This window comes from Taurulus bubalis (genome assembly GCF_910589615.1).
Source record: "Taurulus bubalis genome assembly, chromosome: 15".
Lineage (NCBI taxonomy): Eukaryota > Metazoa > Chordata > Actinopteri > Perciformes > Cottidae > Taurulus > Taurulus bubalis.
Genome location: NC_136603.1, coordinates 18,102,765 through 18,120,496, shown reverse-complemented (window position 1 = coordinate 18,120,496; position 17,732 = coordinate 18,102,765). Strand labels below are relative to the sequence as shown.

Genomic DNA, 17,732 nt, shown 5'->3' with positions numbered 1-17,732 from the left:
TTACATCATACAAGTTTTGTATTGAAACCCCCAAGCTTCTATAAAAATGATATCCATTGTGTGCGTATATTTTCATGGATCTGCAGCCAGGGGATCCGCCTCATACGAGGGGTCCCGTGAGCAATAGTCAAGGGATCTAGTAAATCGTCTGGGATTTTTCCCCTCATTTGAAGATGAGTGCTTGGTCAACAACAGAAAAGAAAAGAAAGAAAAAAAATGCAGGTGTCTTTTTTTTCAGCCTGGTCTTTCGTTTGGATTTTTTTTTTTTCTTCCTCTTCTTTTCTCAATTTGAAAAAAAAAAACAGAAATCTTGAAGCCAATGGAGGGTGGAGCATACAGATGTGATTCAGAGAGGAGGCGTGGGCCCTGGGTCACGTGGTGGTTATGGGTGGGGAGGGAGGGAGGGTGGGAGGGGGGGGGGCAAAAGGGTGATCCTCCCCTTTTCACTCGTTGTTGTTGCTGTTCTCCAGGTCTTTACATTGAATGTCCCCGCCGCTGTAGTCTGTGCCAGGGAGCTGAACGCCGTACTTGTCCACACACCAGCAGATGCCTCGTTTGCGGCCGCGAGACGGCTTGCACTGTGGGCCAGAAAACAAGATTATAGTTTTGGTGAAAAACAGCTGCAGTAGTTGGAAAAGGTGGTGGTGGGGGAGGGGAAAGCCCTGTGACGGCAGAAAGCGACATAGAATATACTATTTTGAACGTCTTCAGAAAAAAAAGGCAAGCAATTTGGTGACATAGTGACTACTCAAAGTTGGTGATCTGCATTCCAATACCTGAACTTGTATATTAGCCGATACTTGTGCTTCAATAACACATCGCCATTTTACTGGTGGGTCGTTCCAGTGTAAAATATTGCCAAATTGCTTAAATTATGCTAGCTCCGGCTCATGAGAGATTGCGAACGTGACGCCTTACTACTTCCGTCATCGATTTCCGACAGAGCAATAGTTTTTCCTGAAGCTGAAAGATGACAATGCCGATCGGGCAAGGTGTGCAGGTCGAGTAGCCAGCGGCACGTGTTGCTTTTCCTGTGCAGCCTAAATGAGATAATAAATGATATGCTAACGGTATATCGGCTCGGTGCATAGGCTTGTGCACTCGTCAACGCCCCATCCAGCAGTTTAGGTCGTATCAGAGACATTTCCGATTCTGGTATCGGTGCCAGAACAACTCTATTGCTAACTGTTCAGTGACCAAAGTTTATTGAAATGAATGATTGTTGCTGATTTAATTTGCCTCTGCAAGCTAATCCACTGAAATAGAAATGCTGGAGTGACCGTAAATGCTACAGTAGCCTACTTGGAATGGTGGGGGGAAAGAGAAAGCAATGAGTATAATTGCAAGATAGCAATGCCAAGTCCAAAACAAAAGGACTTTTCTGAAGCAAACCCACCTGCTTGCGCTTGAAGAATCCTTTTCTGTCACAGTTTGGAAGATACAAAGACAGAGCCATTACACGAGAAGTGTCCTTCATTCCCTGAATGATCCCATCCAGTTTTCTCCTGCATGGACCCTTTGGGATAAGACAGCGCAGGGTTACAAAGACACTCTCGCTTAGTTCAACAAGTCAAATTAAAATTAAGATATGTATTAAGATATGGCGACGTAGGTTTAGCTTCTATTGCTAGATACTACCACTGGGAGTCACTGAAGTCCGAAATGTTCACGTTCTACACATGGTAGCTTTAAAAATGATACAGAATCAAACCAACATGGAAAACTTACAAATTCGGGCTCATGCTTGTCAATGGGCAGAGGGGAGTAGTCCATGGGGGAGCCCATGGAGCGCTGTTTGCCGAGCTTCCTCTTCTGCTCCTTGCGCAGCGCGTGGACTTTTTTACTGTTCACAATGTCTTTGGGAAGGAGTGGCACTTTCGCTTGCTGCATCTCCTCTGTAATCTCTGTGGTAATGGTGTCCTCATGTTCCCGAGACTCACGTTCTGCTGCGGAGCAAATAGAACACAGTTCACTGTCACACTCTTAAGACCGGCAATGTGTTATTTACAATAGAATAAACCATAATGTGAGAAAATGTTTGGCACTGGCTGGCAAGTTGTGCCTGCCCTCTGCTGGAATATACGAGAAGTGTGAATGTAGTCAATATAATTGCTTCACCTAATTAAAGCTCCCTCTCAAGCTGAAAACATTGCCATATTATAATGACATTAAGATGTTATGAACATGTCAGCAAACAACGGCATCTTCACACATTAACAGACACTTGCATTCAGCAAATGTAAGTCAAATATGCACTCTCATTTTAGCTTTGTTTTGGTCTCCACCACCTCCAGAGGAATAGATATATTGGCTTTGTAGCTCCCAAATCCTCTACTATTTTCTGCAGCTCGTCACTAACCTTGTAGGGACAATTTTTACAGCATTGTTCCTATGAACAGCTGTCTGCTGGAGCTCAAAGTGAGATTAAGAAAAGTAGTTGACAGGTAGCTTTCACAGTCACTTGATTCCTTGTTTAATAAAGAAATTCTGATAAGCGCAATTTTAGAATACATTTCACAAACTTAGCTCATACAGTGTGTTACAGTAATGTTAACGACATTAGGAATGGTCTTGGAGTTTCTGGTTAAGATAAACTCAAGGTAACCAGAGAGTGGGGAGGAGAGCAAAAGAATCAGAAAGCCTTGCCGAAATGCATCCCTGGAACCCACCGGCTATTGTCCGACAATGACTTGGCTTTTTTGTGATTTAAAATGAGTGTGTAAACTGTCGTCTCTCAACTCCAACTCGTGTCTAAAGTTGCTAATCGGAATTGTACAAACAATGAGCACTGCACAGAAAATGAAGTCTTGGCCCTGATATTGCCCCCTGAGGCTTATCCTTCATCTCACAGATTGAGATGTAGTTGACTGCAAGATAGTGAGACATCTGTGTCTGATGTGTGGATCCTTTGTTGGTCAAAGGGTAATTAATAAGACCCTTAGGGACATTGAAATTTGTGGGCAAATAAATCACAGTTATAATCAGTACTGGAAAAAAGACTCGGAGCTGTTTGTCGTTGCGTTGCTTTTTAAGTGGGACTTTCCCCAAAGTTTGTTTATTTAATCTCCGGCATTATTGTGTGATGAAACGAGTCTTAAAATCAACATAAAAATGAACACATAATTCAGGAATGTAAAATGTCTCTGTAAAGAGTAATTTATGATGTAACAGTCATCGTTGCCCTATAATTAAGTATTACGAGGAACCAGTGAAATGTAGATACATGATTGCAACATTTTACAAGTCACTGAAAAAAAAGAAGTATCATTTGCTATCTGCATATTACTGCACGTTAGCAGCTTGTTCGTCCTTTCCACTTGAATACAATACCAGGTGCTTTTCCCGGGGTTTGTGCCACCAACTGTTGCTTGCCATTTGTTTATGGAGGAGGGGAGGCGGGACCTCTGATCAACAGCTGATGAAATCCTACAGCTAACACAGGAGTGTAAGCTCCCACCAACCCGGACTTCCAAACTTGTTATACAACTATAGAAAAGTAATCCTTCAACATCCATTCATGCAAGGCCAGTTATATCTGATCTGCATCCATAAAAACAACAAATATATTTCAATGTCTTTACTATATCTGAGCCGTGTTGATCTTAAAGTCAGTCGAGGTCAGACGTACTGTAAATACAGACACACAGACACCAGGCAGCGCATATTCGTGAGCGGACCTCTGCAGCTTGGGAAAACGGCATCACGTGCTGCAGGGCTGTCTACGCAGTGCCTGGAAAATGTGCTCACACGTTATCTGGACTGCTAAACTTCCACGGGGACCGAGGCCTTTGAGTGTCGTAACTTTACGGCGACGTGTCCCTCATTAAACTGATTCAAATGTCAGGCTGAGGAAATTCCAGTTGCTCTGCGGACTCGTATAAATGCTTGTACATTTCTGTCACATTTTATGCGCTGCTTAGACGTAATTTCAGCTGCCCCAGGGGGGCACTATAGACTCTTGATAGGATGTTCACAGGTTGAGGTCCATTATCCTTAACCTAGACCCCCACCACCACACACTCCCTCCTCTCCTAAGTTTGGGGCTCAGCCTCTTAAGCCTGGACCCCCAGCCAGAGGTTCTTTGAGGGCACAGAAAGAAGCCCTGAGCTCCCCCCCTCACCCACATTTGGCTTAGCTGTTCCATAAGTACAGAGTTATTGTGGGGACTTTGCCAGGCCCCAACTGGACGAAGCGATGGTGCCAGTGGATGACCCTGGTTATATTTATCTGACAAGGAAACCCGCCGTGGTGCACAGTGCCAGAAGCACTGAACCAGAGAGGAATGTTGGCCGAGAACTGGAGGGCCAACTGCTGCTGAAAGACAAATCAACTTCCATACTTGTATACGGACAAGAGAGAATAGGCTAAAAAAAAAAAAAAGATTTAACAAGCTGCCATACTTCGCTGACTGGCCTGTTGGTACACAGCCACCGTAGAGAAAGGCACTGAGACGGAACAAGGACACAAGCTCCGAAAAAACTGATGTTCAAAGAGCCCTGACACAGCATGAGCGTCTGGAGTCTCTGGGAGGGTAAGAGAGGGGAGGGGACAGGGGGGTGATTACCAGAATTGGGTCTTTGGCTTCTGCGCTGCACTGCCGCCTCTTTGAAATTAATCTTGCAACTCATGACTTGGCAGGCCTTGGTTTGTGTTTAGATATGTCCTTGTGTCTCCCCCGCTCAGACTACGAGGCTATTACTCGCTATAAATAAATACGTAAAACCAGCATTCCTATGTACGCCCGTGCATGTGACCACTGTGGAAAAACTCTGCATTTTCTGCTGCACGGCCCAGTCACTTCTCAGGGTGCTTAATTGAAATGCCACATATTTGGCAATGAAATATGAAAACGAGGGCTGTGTTTTTTTCTGTTGTTTTTTTACATTTATTTTTAACGTGCATTCTTGTTTCATGTGTAATCTCATTCGAGGATACAAATGGCACGACCGAGAGCAGTCTGAGCCGCGGCACATCGACTATATTCACCTTACAAGTTGGTCACTTTGAAAAATCTCAAAAAAAGAAAGGTTTTTTTTTAACTGCATTTAGGACAAATTAAATAGCTTTTGTGAAGACAATGGTGTCTGACTTCTTTTCTCTTCAAACTCACAAAATTGCCAAATTCATCTTTTCTGAAGTGGACTCTTCGGCACAGCCACAAAAACTCAGTTTTTCCATGCTCAGGGTACCCAGCTTGTAAAGGAGGCTTACAGGGTCTGTGTTTAACTCCTGAAACTCAGCCAAGACGCTGGACATGTGCCAAGTGAGCCAAGTCATGTGCAGCTCTTCCATTCAGCTGAGCCCAAAGCTGCCGCTATCTCTCTCTCTCTCTCTCTCTCTCTCTCTCTCTCTCTCTCTCTGCTGGAGCTAAAGATTTCATTAGGACAATAGGAGCGGAGTAGCCAAAGGAGGTGCACCTGATACTTTTCTGTTTAAAAATTAACATCTGCACACAATTATGCTTCATGAATATCCCAAGTTTCTTGCGGGCAACAGTCCAAGAATGAAAGATAAGCTGCCCCGTCTTCTCTCCTCTGGATCTTTAAGGCTATAATAATACCATTTAGATAGCAAAAAGAAGCCAGGACAATAAATTGTCCCACCTTTCATTGGATGTACCGGCATCACACCGCGTTCGTTAATGTCCCGTCTTTGATTAATTGCATCTGAAATTACATCTTAACAAGATGAATAGAAGCGCTGTCTAATCTCAACAGGGGGCAGGACAAGATGATGTCGGGATAAAGGAGCCTGAGGGCCTGTGTCGTATAAAGCACAACGTTAGTAAACCATCCGCAGGCCGCAGACTACTTAATATTTGAAGGCAAGGCCACGGCCTGATAACCCTGCAGTTTCTAGAGCAGAAAGGGAGGTGTGAACAAACCAGAGGAGCTGTGCAAGTCGCTGGGGAGTTAGGTCCAGATGACCAAACAGGAATTATAGGTCAAAGAGGCATTGAAAAATAAAAAATAAAAAGTTAGCATGACTGTTGTGAAACGCTGTGGCACGGGTGGCGTGTTGGATTTTCATGAAGTGACAAGACAAGGTACACGCCCTCTGCACATGACTTGACAGCTAGTGCACAAAGCCCGGCTACGTGAGAAGAAAAAGGCTCCATTCCAGACCATTTGGAGCAGAAAGAAAAATGTGGGCCTTATCAAATGTTCTGTCCATGACAGAGTCGGGGTGAAGTGAGGGGGACTTGTGTTTTGACCCTCGTGTCCTGTTGTTGCCATGGAGCTTCTGTTGCTCGACCCCCCGTGCGCGGTCTCAGCCGGCCCCTGAAAAATGCAGGAAACAACTCTTCCCACGGTATTGTGCACGCAGAATATGTTCATTGCAATCAAAAAGTTTCCTGCTTTTCTGAATGCTCGGTATAAATAGCAGCAAGAACAATTCGAGGATTATAAATCACAAAGCAGGACTTACGAGAGGATGCGAAATCTTTCCAAGGGGGGAAATGCTTCTGTAGGTAAGCAAACTTTCAGACCCGTTTACGGCTTCCGCAGAGCAAGATTGCACACGATCACAGCGAGGCGCACGGCTCTCCCCGCTGCACATTCCTAATTTTGGTCTGAGGTCTCATTCTACATCTGCGGGTTTTTTTTTTTTTAACAAGCCGCGTGGATGGACGCAAACTCATTTTTTTTGGGTCACCATCAACATCGCATTCTTTTCTCAGGAAAACTACGGATCACCAATGAGGCAATTTCAATCAATCCAAAGCAATTTTTTTAGGGCCAAAGATGAGCTTCCCCACCGCGTCAGGGACAAACAAAAGCTTCACTGTGTTGTTTCGCGTTGTCAGACAGCACCGGCAGTTCAGTCTCCGGAGCATCTATTGTTTCCCAAATCCTAAGGAACCCAAAAGGCCCATTTCTGGTCCTTTCTCGCACCACGTGCTGGAGGTGAGATCACAGTACACAGGTCAGGTGTTGACACGTGTTGTGTGACATCATTTCAAAAGCCCAGCGTGTGGCCACTACCCCCCCCCCCCCCCCCCCCCCCCCCGCCCCTTTATTGAACCACATGCTCCCAGCGTAGAAAAGATGGCGGCGAAAAACCCTGATTTCTTTCCCATCTGTTGCCACCAGCAGGCTGTAGGTGACCAATACGCTGTACAAATACCACTGTAAAGTTGTACAGTAAAGAAATCAGGCAAGTCAAAAAAGGTTGTGCGCTCTCCGGCGGCGACAGCTCCAGCGCCCGGCGGCTGCGCCTATGATCATACTTCGTTCCACATCAGTCGTATCAATGTCACATCTGAGAGAACCGCCGTCACATTTTCTTCTCCGCAAATTGCGTCTTTTTTCTCTCTCTGTTGTTTTCTTTTCCGTTTTAAGTCCTTGTGCGATTTCCTCACAAAGTGACCTTTCGAATAATTCTCCCCGAGCACCTGCGAGGGATCAGTTGCAGCATGCTAAGCCTCCGCTGCACTGTCTCAGATGTTCAAGGTGAGACGGATGGAAAGCCACATACAGTCTTTCCTTTCGCAGGGGCCCATCACAAAGCTGTCGGACAGCTGTGGCCCACACGTGACCGGGGCTATATCCAATGTGGCATGTCTGCATGAGCACGCAACGTCCACGGACAGACGGGCGCACGGTCGCTGGTTCGCATTAGCCCACGGTGTATGCCAGGAGAGAATCAGTGTTTTACCACTTGCTTTGATTCCTCAGCTATACGACCCAGAAACCAGCTGTGGAAAAAGCACAAAAAAAGCAGATGGCCATCCTAAAAGTTAAAAAGCTTCGTAAAAAATATGTGATGACAAGCGATTCTGTATGGTGCTTCGACACTACAAGGCGGGCGCGACCGTGCATATGTGAAGTTAGCAAACCGCGCGGGCCATCAGAAGTCTGCAGTTTGCTATACTCCGACGAAAGAGTCTGGCAATGCGCTAAAACGCACACATGCACAGAGCCAAGGCAAATGCAAAGCATTAAAGTTGTCAGTAAAGGCACCAGGTTTCCTGTTGCTATGCTAATAAGGGGGCATAGTATTTATGTACGTGAGTGTGTGTGTGTGTGGAGTATTCTGGATTTGGAACCACTCCCTAATCATCTTTTGTTTCTTGGCAAAGAGCAATCCGTTTAAAACATAAGGCCCTTTCAGAAGCTTGAAGGACGAGGGGGGCTGCTGGTATGAAGTCATATCTGTTGGCACGCTTTCCGGGTGCCCGATTCACTCGTAGGGGGCTAACGAAGTCGAAATGTGGCCCCCACAGCACACACCACCTCCTGTGCCTTACAATCCGTGCGACCACTGAGATCACAGCGCAGGAGCAAAACGTGAATTCATGCACCCGCTGGGACACGAACCCTGGTGCAGAGCGATGGCCAGGATTATTTTTCTTACATGAGCTGTAAAGTGAGGGGCGGGCCGATAGGATAGCAAAGATTCCTCTCTCCCTCCCATTGTTTGGCTGCCCCAGTCAATATTTAGTAGGCTGCAGACACTTGAGCTCCCTTCCCAGTGTTTGGCTTGCTCAGCTGGTACAGCACACTGACAGCTGCAACCCCACACCACAGGAAACCAGAAGCTCACCTCACCAGTGCCCATCACGCACTGAGTGTTTGACAGAAGGCCCTTCAGAGCAGAGAGAGAGAGAGAGAGAGAGAGAGAGAGAGAGAGAGAGAGAGAGAGAGAGAGAGAGAGAGAGAGAGAGACGGAGGCATTCTGCTGAATCACTGCGCTGTGACTGAGCGCCCATGCAATGAATGCAGCGCCAGAGGCAGGAAAAGATGTTCTGATTACCTCTGTGGGCCAACAAAGAAGTCAGGAACTGTGTGTGTGTGTGTGTGTGTGTGTGTGTGTGTGTGTGTGTGTGTGTGTGTGTGTGTGTGTGTGTGTGTGTGTGTGTGTGTGCGCGCGAAGACACAACCGCCAGAGGTGTCATCATTCACAACCATCACAGAGACAATGCGCACCCACGCAGCCCCGCCCAGTGAGAGCCAGTTACGCACGGGACCGGGAGTCTATACCTCCGCTTTGTCTTCGTTCCCCGTCGGTGCTTTGCAAAGCGCGAGGTTCTCAGAAGAATAAATTTGTGGGGGACAAACCACGCTCGAGCTGTAATGTCATTAAGTGGAGAGGTGTTCTGCTCACTGGCTGCAAAACTGGCCTAATGACTCTTGTCAACGGCCCAAAATGAGCCCCAGTGGCAGCCTACTTTATAGAATGAGGCATGGGGCCAAACCCTTTGTGGTTACCACCTACTTATCTAGTTGTTGACAAGCTGCTAAAACTCTTGAGTGACAGTGGACCCCTGCGCCACAGCAAGAAATACCTTAAACCATTGAGGGACCCCCTGACAGTCTGACTGCTGTCTCAGTGGCTTTTTTCTCTCTTTTTTCCCCTCGCTGCGTCTCTCTCACGCATAAAGATTTAGTGGGTAATCCGACTCTGAACACCACGCTAGCGGCAGCCTGCAGACCTAAATCTTTTTTTTTTGACAAGACCACATACGTTTGCGGAGCTGCATCCGCGTTTGCTTATTACTATACACGGGCGGCTCTAGTCTGTCCTCGAGACGTGCGGAGGGATTTGACGTCGCGAGGCTGCATATGATGATAATTGAATGGCGAAACATGACGGACGTTAAAGGAGTAATGCGCTGTGGCGCGAGGGCGGAAAATGAGTGAGGTTTGACAGACACTTGTTCAGTGGATATTAAAGGCGGCGATTTGCAGAATAAGCTCCACTTTACGGGTTCCCGCACATGTCCTCTTCGTACTCCGTAGATAAATACACTATCTTGTCGCGCACAAACCCTTTTTCATAAAGTTTCGCACTCGGCTTCGACTTTTTTTTCTTCTTTTTTTGTGTGTCAGGATAACATCAGCGGTGAGACCTCTGGAGAAGAATGCGTTTAATTATTCGCGCCACCTTAAAAATAAAAAAAGGAACTATTTTAAAACTGCCTGGATCTTTGTCACGACCCTGCTGGCCGGGTCTCGCTGGACCGCAGTTTGACAGCCACTGCCCTCCGCACCGGAGGCTTAAATGAGCCAGGACGCGCCATGTGCTCTTTTTTTCTTTTCTTTTTTTTACCGCAGCGGAGCGCCGAGACGCCCGCAAAGATATATATATATAAAAAAAAAAACTGCACCGCGCGCACGTCCGCGTTGGTTCCACCTTGTGCCGTTACTCGGGCCAGTGCAGCCTACAGCGCGCGGCCGAAGGTGCATTCAAGCCACGAGGAGAGGAGGAGTATTTAAGCTCCTGCGGGCAGTTTAATCAAGGCAGTGGATACAAGTTAATCAGACGGCACCTCAAACCATCTGTCAAACAAGCGCTCCGTCAGAGAGCCGCCGCATCGGCTGCTCCTGTTCTACAACGGTGGGGAGGAATGGGAACCACCTGGATGTGGCAAAACAAATATGAAACAAATAATGCTATTTTACCTTTTAGGGAGAAAAAAAGAGAGATAGGATTCACCATGAAATAAACTCGATGGTGGTTCAATTTATGTCCCGCTACACAGCAGCTCACAGTGGATCCTCACATGGGACAAGATATGATCAAACACCGCTGTCCCCCAGTCTAGACTACGCTTTTTTCTTCACCTTTTAAAACAAAAATCATTCACAACCGCAGCCGAACACACACACACACACACACACACACACACACACACACACACACACACACACACATTGTCAAGTCGATCCCCCGGAGCATGCATGCATTCAGCCGGCCAGCCAGCCCGGTGCGCGTCTTACCTATGGGCGGGTGGGCAGGTTTGTATCCTTTCTCGTTGGTGCACACTCCCCTGCCGTGGAGAAGGGCGTGCAGGGGTTTCTCCTCCCCGCTCCTCGGCAGGCAGCGGAGGCCCTGGGTGCACGTCCCGGTGTAAACGCCGCACGCCTGTCCCTCCGACAGGGCGCATGTGAGGCAGCAGCCGCAGCCCGGCTCCTTGACCAGCTGGCAGCCGACCGGGACCGGAGGGCACATGGACAGCGCCTTCTGGTCACAAGGCTCGCACGGCACGTATGAGCCCAAGCACCCGGACAGCCCCAAGATAAATGTCACCAAGAGGCAGAGACTCAGAAACATTGTTGGTGTTGCTCTTCAGTTATAAGCATAAACCTCAAATGCGAAGAGGAGGGGGAACAAAAGTAGACTGGTCTAATGAGCACAATGCCTCAGTCAGATAATCCGATTTTTAAAGCTAAAGCCAAGAGTCTTTATCCGAGAGTGTTGCTATCTGTTTAAAACACATTCATTGACACGGCTCTGCGCCCGTGCACCCTGCAAAAACAACAACAACAAAAAAGAGTTCAAATGAGCAATTGCACAAAAAAATATTTGTGATGATGTTGTTGTTTTGTTTGTTTTTTCTCCAGAGATGTTGTCCTCTGCAAGAGCAAAGCAATTCTTTGCACAAAATCTCAACTTCTTTCCCCTTTCAGGTTGGACTCCAGTACTTTCTCCCAGCAGAAGTTTCCTGAGCAGACTGATCAACTGGAGAGCTGCCTTGCCTTTTTAAAAACAGCCGAGCCCAAACCCCTAACTATGAATACGCTAAACAGCAGGGAAGGGAGGCGCACTTGTTCCACGGCTTGGCAGGCGGCCAAACATTTTTTTTTCTTCTTCTTCTTCTTCTTCTTGAGCAGCAGCAGGAGGATCGCTCTTTCACCCTGAAGGCTGAACTGATGCCGAGGTGCAAGAGGCAACAGCAGAGAGCAACGCAGCCCTCATCCAGACATTTCAGCAGAGGGGGAAAACCTGCAGCTTCACAGTCTCCACACTGCAAAAAAAAAAAAAAAGTCAACAAGTCAAACGTTCGTATCAGCCACTTGTGTGTTAAACAAGCTCCTTGTTATTATTATTTTATACAGTGGGTGCGATGATTCTCCTGGAGATTCATCTTTGGAAAAGATCCAAGATCAGAAAGCCTCTTCACAAAAGGGCCCACAATGTAAGAACGAGATATCGTCTCAATAACGTGCACATTTCACATTCGTGGATTTGAAAAACATCTTGAACTTCCATTTAAGTCTCAAGGAAAACTAATTTTCTTACATTATGACTCTTTCTTGTCCATGAAAAATAAATCCTCGGTAACCCCCTGCTTGAGTCATAAGTGCCTCATTGTCCCGGGTTGAATGGAATATCCCTCAGTAAGGAGAAGCAGCGGCGGGGAAATCTCAAGTGGCGCTTTGCATTCAGGTTGGGAACTTTAAAAAACAATTAAAACGCACCGGAATGACCATATCTAAATTATTGAATCATTCTCATAAGGGATGGAGCAGGAATTTATATTTGGAATTATATTGATTATTTATTTTTCGTCCAAATTTACAGCTTTTCAAAAGTTTGACAGCTTTTTGTTGGTTATCCTGTGGAGATGACACGCGCAAGGATGACTGCCGGTCCAGAAGTCACCTTTAAAGCTGGCACCTGTTGCTTCCATTGGTCATCATTTGTGTAACAAATGTAGCCAGAAGGGAAATCCACTAACATCTCTCTCTCTCTCTCTCTCTCTCTCTCTCTCACACACACACACACACACACACACACACACACACACACACACACACACACACACACAGAGAGTCATGTCATCAGAGAAGAAAGCGAAACGAGAGAAAAAGAGGGAAGGATGTCATGAACTTTGAGATCCGAGGTAACAGCCTGACAAGTTAAATTCAACTGGGCCCTATTATTTTATAGCCTGTATGCAGAATAATGGCTGATTGCTTCAGTGTGTGCTCTGCTGCTTGCACCGCATATGCACTCTAAATCAGCCCGGCCGGGACTGTTATTTCCATCTCTGCTGCTTTCAGGGCAGATTTTTCTTCCTTAAGTAATAGCGGAGTGTCAGGAAGCTGTATCGGCTGTCCTTCCCATATCCACTCACTGCTTGATAAACGTCCACACGGCAATTTCTTGAACGTGGCTATCATTTTTATTTTTTTTTACCTAAACCTGCCTTTGCAGGCTGAGGCTACACAGGGAGGTGGTTTAACTCTTACGTTAGTTCAACAGTTGACCACTAGAAGGCACTGTTAACAATGACAAACTCTCACACAGCAGCTGACTCACATGTCCTCTGTGTATACTTTGAAATCAGATACGTGACACACACACTAACTGATAGGTGAATAGGCCACGAGAGCTGTAATAAGCACAGTGTATGTTGCTATTGCATGGGTACACATGGATCTATAAATAGAGCTACTGAGGTATTCATTTTAAAGCAAAAGTGTTCTCCATGGAATTAGTGACTGGGTAATTGCATAATCTCACTTACATGAAATTGAATTATCATGGACATTTCGGATTTTCTTTGGAAATGCTCTCAGAAACGTGATTTGTTTTCACCACAACATTAGTATGGCACATGTTTCGTGTTTTCTTTACTTCAATTCAGCCATGATTGTTTAAAACTTTGGTTTACAGAGGATGTCGAAGGGTTCCATAACCACCGTTTACATATCTGGACTGGTTTTTTTTTTATTTCCATGGCTTTTCCTCTGGTTTCTCTTACATGCCTCCATCCATGCTTATCACTTCCCATCTTTTGCATTCAACCATAAACATCTGGAGCGGACTGACATTTCCTTTTTATTTTTTTCAGAGCTTGACACAGAGGGACAGATCCTGAAAGAACGAAAAAAAACGAAACGAAACAAAAAAGAGGTCGCAATTTAATCCAGCAGCCACAGAAACTGCAGCGAGTGAACTGTGATGGTTGAACTTCTCACCAGCCAGCTCCAGAGCGAAGGGCTGTGGTGTGAGTCACTGTTCCCTCCAAAACCAACATGAGCGGTAAAACCCGGCAAGAGCAAACCAGGACATAAATCTGAGCTACCCGAGCAGCGATAATGAACAGGATTAAGACAGTAAAGCAGCATGGATTAACGGTGCATCCACCAAATCTCAGCTGTGCATGAGACGACGGATGGAGAGAGAGGATGACAAAGTACATGGGAAATATGCTCCCAGTGCAAGTTCCAGTTAAGGATATAAAACATTATACATGTAATAATTGATAATAATTGAAGGGACAATATGTTATTATTGCTACCCGCCATAGATCTGTTCATGCACCAATCCTTCCATCCCGCCCTTTTTCGGTGACATAATAAGTCAACGTTGTCTTCTGGTTTTCACACAGGGCACAAACAGCGATCTCCTGGCTGAAAGTCCTGTGTTTGTTTGAGCCCGTCCACCACCGGTCCCACCCAACTCAAAAGACCTGTCATGTAGTTTATACTATGTGTGTTGCTCGAATAATGACGCGGGTGGGTTTACATTGGAGTTACAGGTGAAAGCCAGGTGCATGAAATACAGACGATAAAGGATGCTTAGTGCGTCGGTATGATGAAGCCACACCATGAGTTTTATTTTAGTAAACCTAATCAGGTAGTTTAGCTGCATTTTTTGTTTTGTTTTGTTTAGATTTTTCAAAAATGTTTTCTTTGAAACTGGCTGATTAGTTGTATGCAACCGTTATTTTGGAGGAGATAAGAAAGGGTACCTTGTTTCTCTGAATCTCTACAATGGAGCCACAGTAGCCACATTTATGGGAAATTATCCAGGTTTAAAAAAAAAATATGTTCTATACTATTTACTTCTTATTTAACTAAACACCAGCAGTTTACAGAACACATAAAATATTGATTTTATTATGACAATGTCAGCCCTCATATGTGCCATGAGCACAGACTTGTGTACGCGTGTTGTTGTACAGCACTTGCTGTGTGAATGTGTGCATTTGATTGCATGTTAAAAGGTAACTTTAAGAAATTATGTAAAATTGAGAAAATGACCTCAGACCCCAGAGGGTTAAAGCATGTGTCAAAGACGTCAGTTTTGTGCTCACGTGTTTCCCGTAAATTGTGTGTGTAGGTGTGTTTGTGTGTGTGTGTTTGTGTGGGCAGGTGTATTTGTGTTTTATGTCCTTGAATTCCCCATAGATGGAAAATAACGAACACCAGAAAACGCAGCTTGTCATTTGTCTTGTTCCACTTTGTCCAGTCGTCACTTTACATATACACAAGAGGAGTGTGCGATACACAAACACTCTTGGACACACAAACAGTCCCATTTCCAAGGACACACAGAAACGTGTTGTTGTGTATATCTTTTGGGACCAGACAGCATGGCTCCAGGAATGAACCTGTTGGCACTCTGCACTTAAAGTGTGGAATAAAACTCTGTCCGCCTGTCGAGTCCGTAACGTTTCATATGAGAAGGACCCGGGGACGTGCAAATGCGTGAGCGTGCAGGATAGCGAGTAAGTTTGAAAGAAAGGAAAAGATTTGACTCATACACATGGCTCACACAGAGCTTTGGATTACAGAAGAGGTTGGTTTTCATTCTGTGTGAAAGCAGCGGTTCTCTCTGCTGCGGGGAGCTACTCAACCTAACATTATTTCATTTATCTGGGTTTCACTGGAGCGCTTTAATACCGTATTATGGTATAAATGCTGTTTCTCTTTTATTCCCTGTCAAGAATAAAAATATTGACTTTTCGGGGCATGACTATGGTCAAACTGTAATGAACCGTATTGAATATCAGTGAATATGAGCCATTGATAGTCCCAATAGAAAACATTGATATCAGTATCAGCCTTGAAGCGATTGAAATCCACATTACTATGGGGATAAAACTAATTTCAGAAATGACTGGGAAGAAAAGTCAGTGGTCTCCGCTGTATGTGTGCTCAATAAAAGCAGGGGTCAACTCACTTCTCAAGGAAAAAAGAAAGAAAAAGAAAGTATCTCCTGGTCAATTGGAAGCACACAAAACGCTTTTCATTCACTAAATAGTGAGAAAGATTCAACTTGCTCCTGCTTGGATTGCATCTCCATGCAGTTGACAGTGTTGCCATAGAGGCATTGTCAACAGCACGGTGAACTTTGCGGTGTTGAGCGCCCTGCGGGTTTCCATTAGCATGGAATTGCCTCGATGTCACCGTGAGGAAACCTGCAGGATCTTGTAACGCGAGACGGTGCGAAGGCTTAACTGAGCGCTGCCATTGGAAACTCTACCGATCGAGATAAGCTGGCTGTTAAGTGTAAAACCTTACACAAGTGGTCGTCTTTTTATAGTCTATTAACGTATGGTGGAAACCAAAGAGAAGACGTGAGAGATGTGGGCTGTGTGAGCACCACGGGATGGCCTTGCTTTGTGGCCTGGTGCCGGGCCAAACCGTTAGCTTGAAATGGCTAACGCTGGGTTTTGTTAAAAGGTGATGTATTTGTGGTTTCTCCTCCCTGCTCTCGCACTCCTTCAAAACCACAGATGATGTACTTAAGGCTATATTCCTCCCCTGCATATTGTTTGTTAATCGTTAATGTTATGTGTGTGCGTGTGCGTGTGCGTGTGTGTGTGTGTGTGTGTGTGTGTAGAGCCAGGTCAAAAGGGACAAATCATACTTACAAATATTTGAATTTGTACAACAAGTACTACTCGAGTATTCTGTAAACACATCCAAACAATGTCTTCGATTTGTCAGTTTAGGTATTTTGAATATCGCACTTATCCATAATGTTCCACACTAAGATAAACATTTGAATTCCTCTGCTGTAAATTAAACCAAATTTATCTACTGGCAAACTTTCAAGAGAGCACAGAGTGCAAAACAGTTTGCACTCTGTGCAAACACACACAAGCGCACACACAAACGCACACATACAGTTAAACACAAAAGCCTCATTAATCATTAGTATTTTAGAAGTGCTTAACTGAAATTGAGGGGTAAACAAAAAAAGATATAAAAACTAAGCGGACATGACCTCTAGTTCCTTCTAGTATGTAACATAGCTTTATTTTTATTAGAATAGCTAGAAGCACACATCAGGGTTGAAATTGAGAACAAGCTGCCAATTGCATTCATGCATCTCCAAAGAAAAGTCTAACTATTGTAAGTCTACAGTCGAGGGAAAAGTAAAACACGGATGCTGTCATTCTTTTTTTGGGAGACTAACTACTACTTCTATCCAGACCATGCCAACATGCCCCTTTTCAGGGCCAGTTGCTGCATGGTATGGTAACAGCTCAAAGCAAAAGACTTTGATACTGGACAGCCCATGTATGTGCCAACCTTTGGGTATGAACGGCATGTTGGATGGTAGGAGACCAGCTGGCAGAGGCCAAACCTTAGCACCAGGACTCTGCTGGAGAGATCAAACAGATTAGCATGCGAGCATAATATACCAAGCTCGGTATGTGTGTGTGCGTGTGTGTGTGTGTGTGTGTGCGTGTATGTGTGCGTAGGTCAGTTAAAACTGGGAAAAGGGAGACAGTGTGGCAGGTGGAGAGTGAATTTGAACATTATGGAACTAGAATTCCAATGTAACATGATTAAGAGCAAGGTCATACTTCGGCGCGCCGGAGCGAAATGCTCATGCTAGCACGGCAACGTGCCTAAAATGACAATGCTCGCAATGCTAACATGCTGCTGTGTAGCAGTCGTGACGATTACCACGTTCACTATTTTGGATTAACATGTTTGCACGCTGACATTTGCCAGAACATTAGGCTGACACTGCCCTCCGCACTTGCAGAGACCCGCCGCTATAGCGTGACTAAAACTGCTGATTTCCATATGTGTAAAAGTCGTGGGCGTAGCTTGCAGGTCTGAAACGTGCAATCTCCACTTTGTTTACACTGTCTATGATTATTTCATGTTGTGTGTCCTTCACATGACGGCTTTCCAAATGACAACAAGATGTCTTGGACATGCAATTATGTACATATTTTCCTGTTTAGTTCA

At 45.3% G+C, this 17,732-nt stretch overlaps 1 protein-coding gene across 1 annotated transcript; it reads right to left on the bottom strand.

Moving 5' to 3' along the window:
* Positions 1-443: 443 nt before the first annotated feature.
* On the bottom strand, positions 444-11,058 carry igfbp5b (insulin-like growth factor binding protein 5b; the record flags this gene model as incomplete). The annotated part of the gene is made up of 4 exons (XM_079230468.1): positions 444-578; positions 1,397-1,516; positions 1,729-1,946; positions 10,725-11,058. 4 exons carry the CDS (start codon positions 11,056-11,058, stop codon positions 444-446), a joined length of 807 nt encoding a protein of 268 aa, XP_079086594.1.
* Between the last annotated feature and the right edge of the window lie 6,674 nt (positions 11,059-17,732).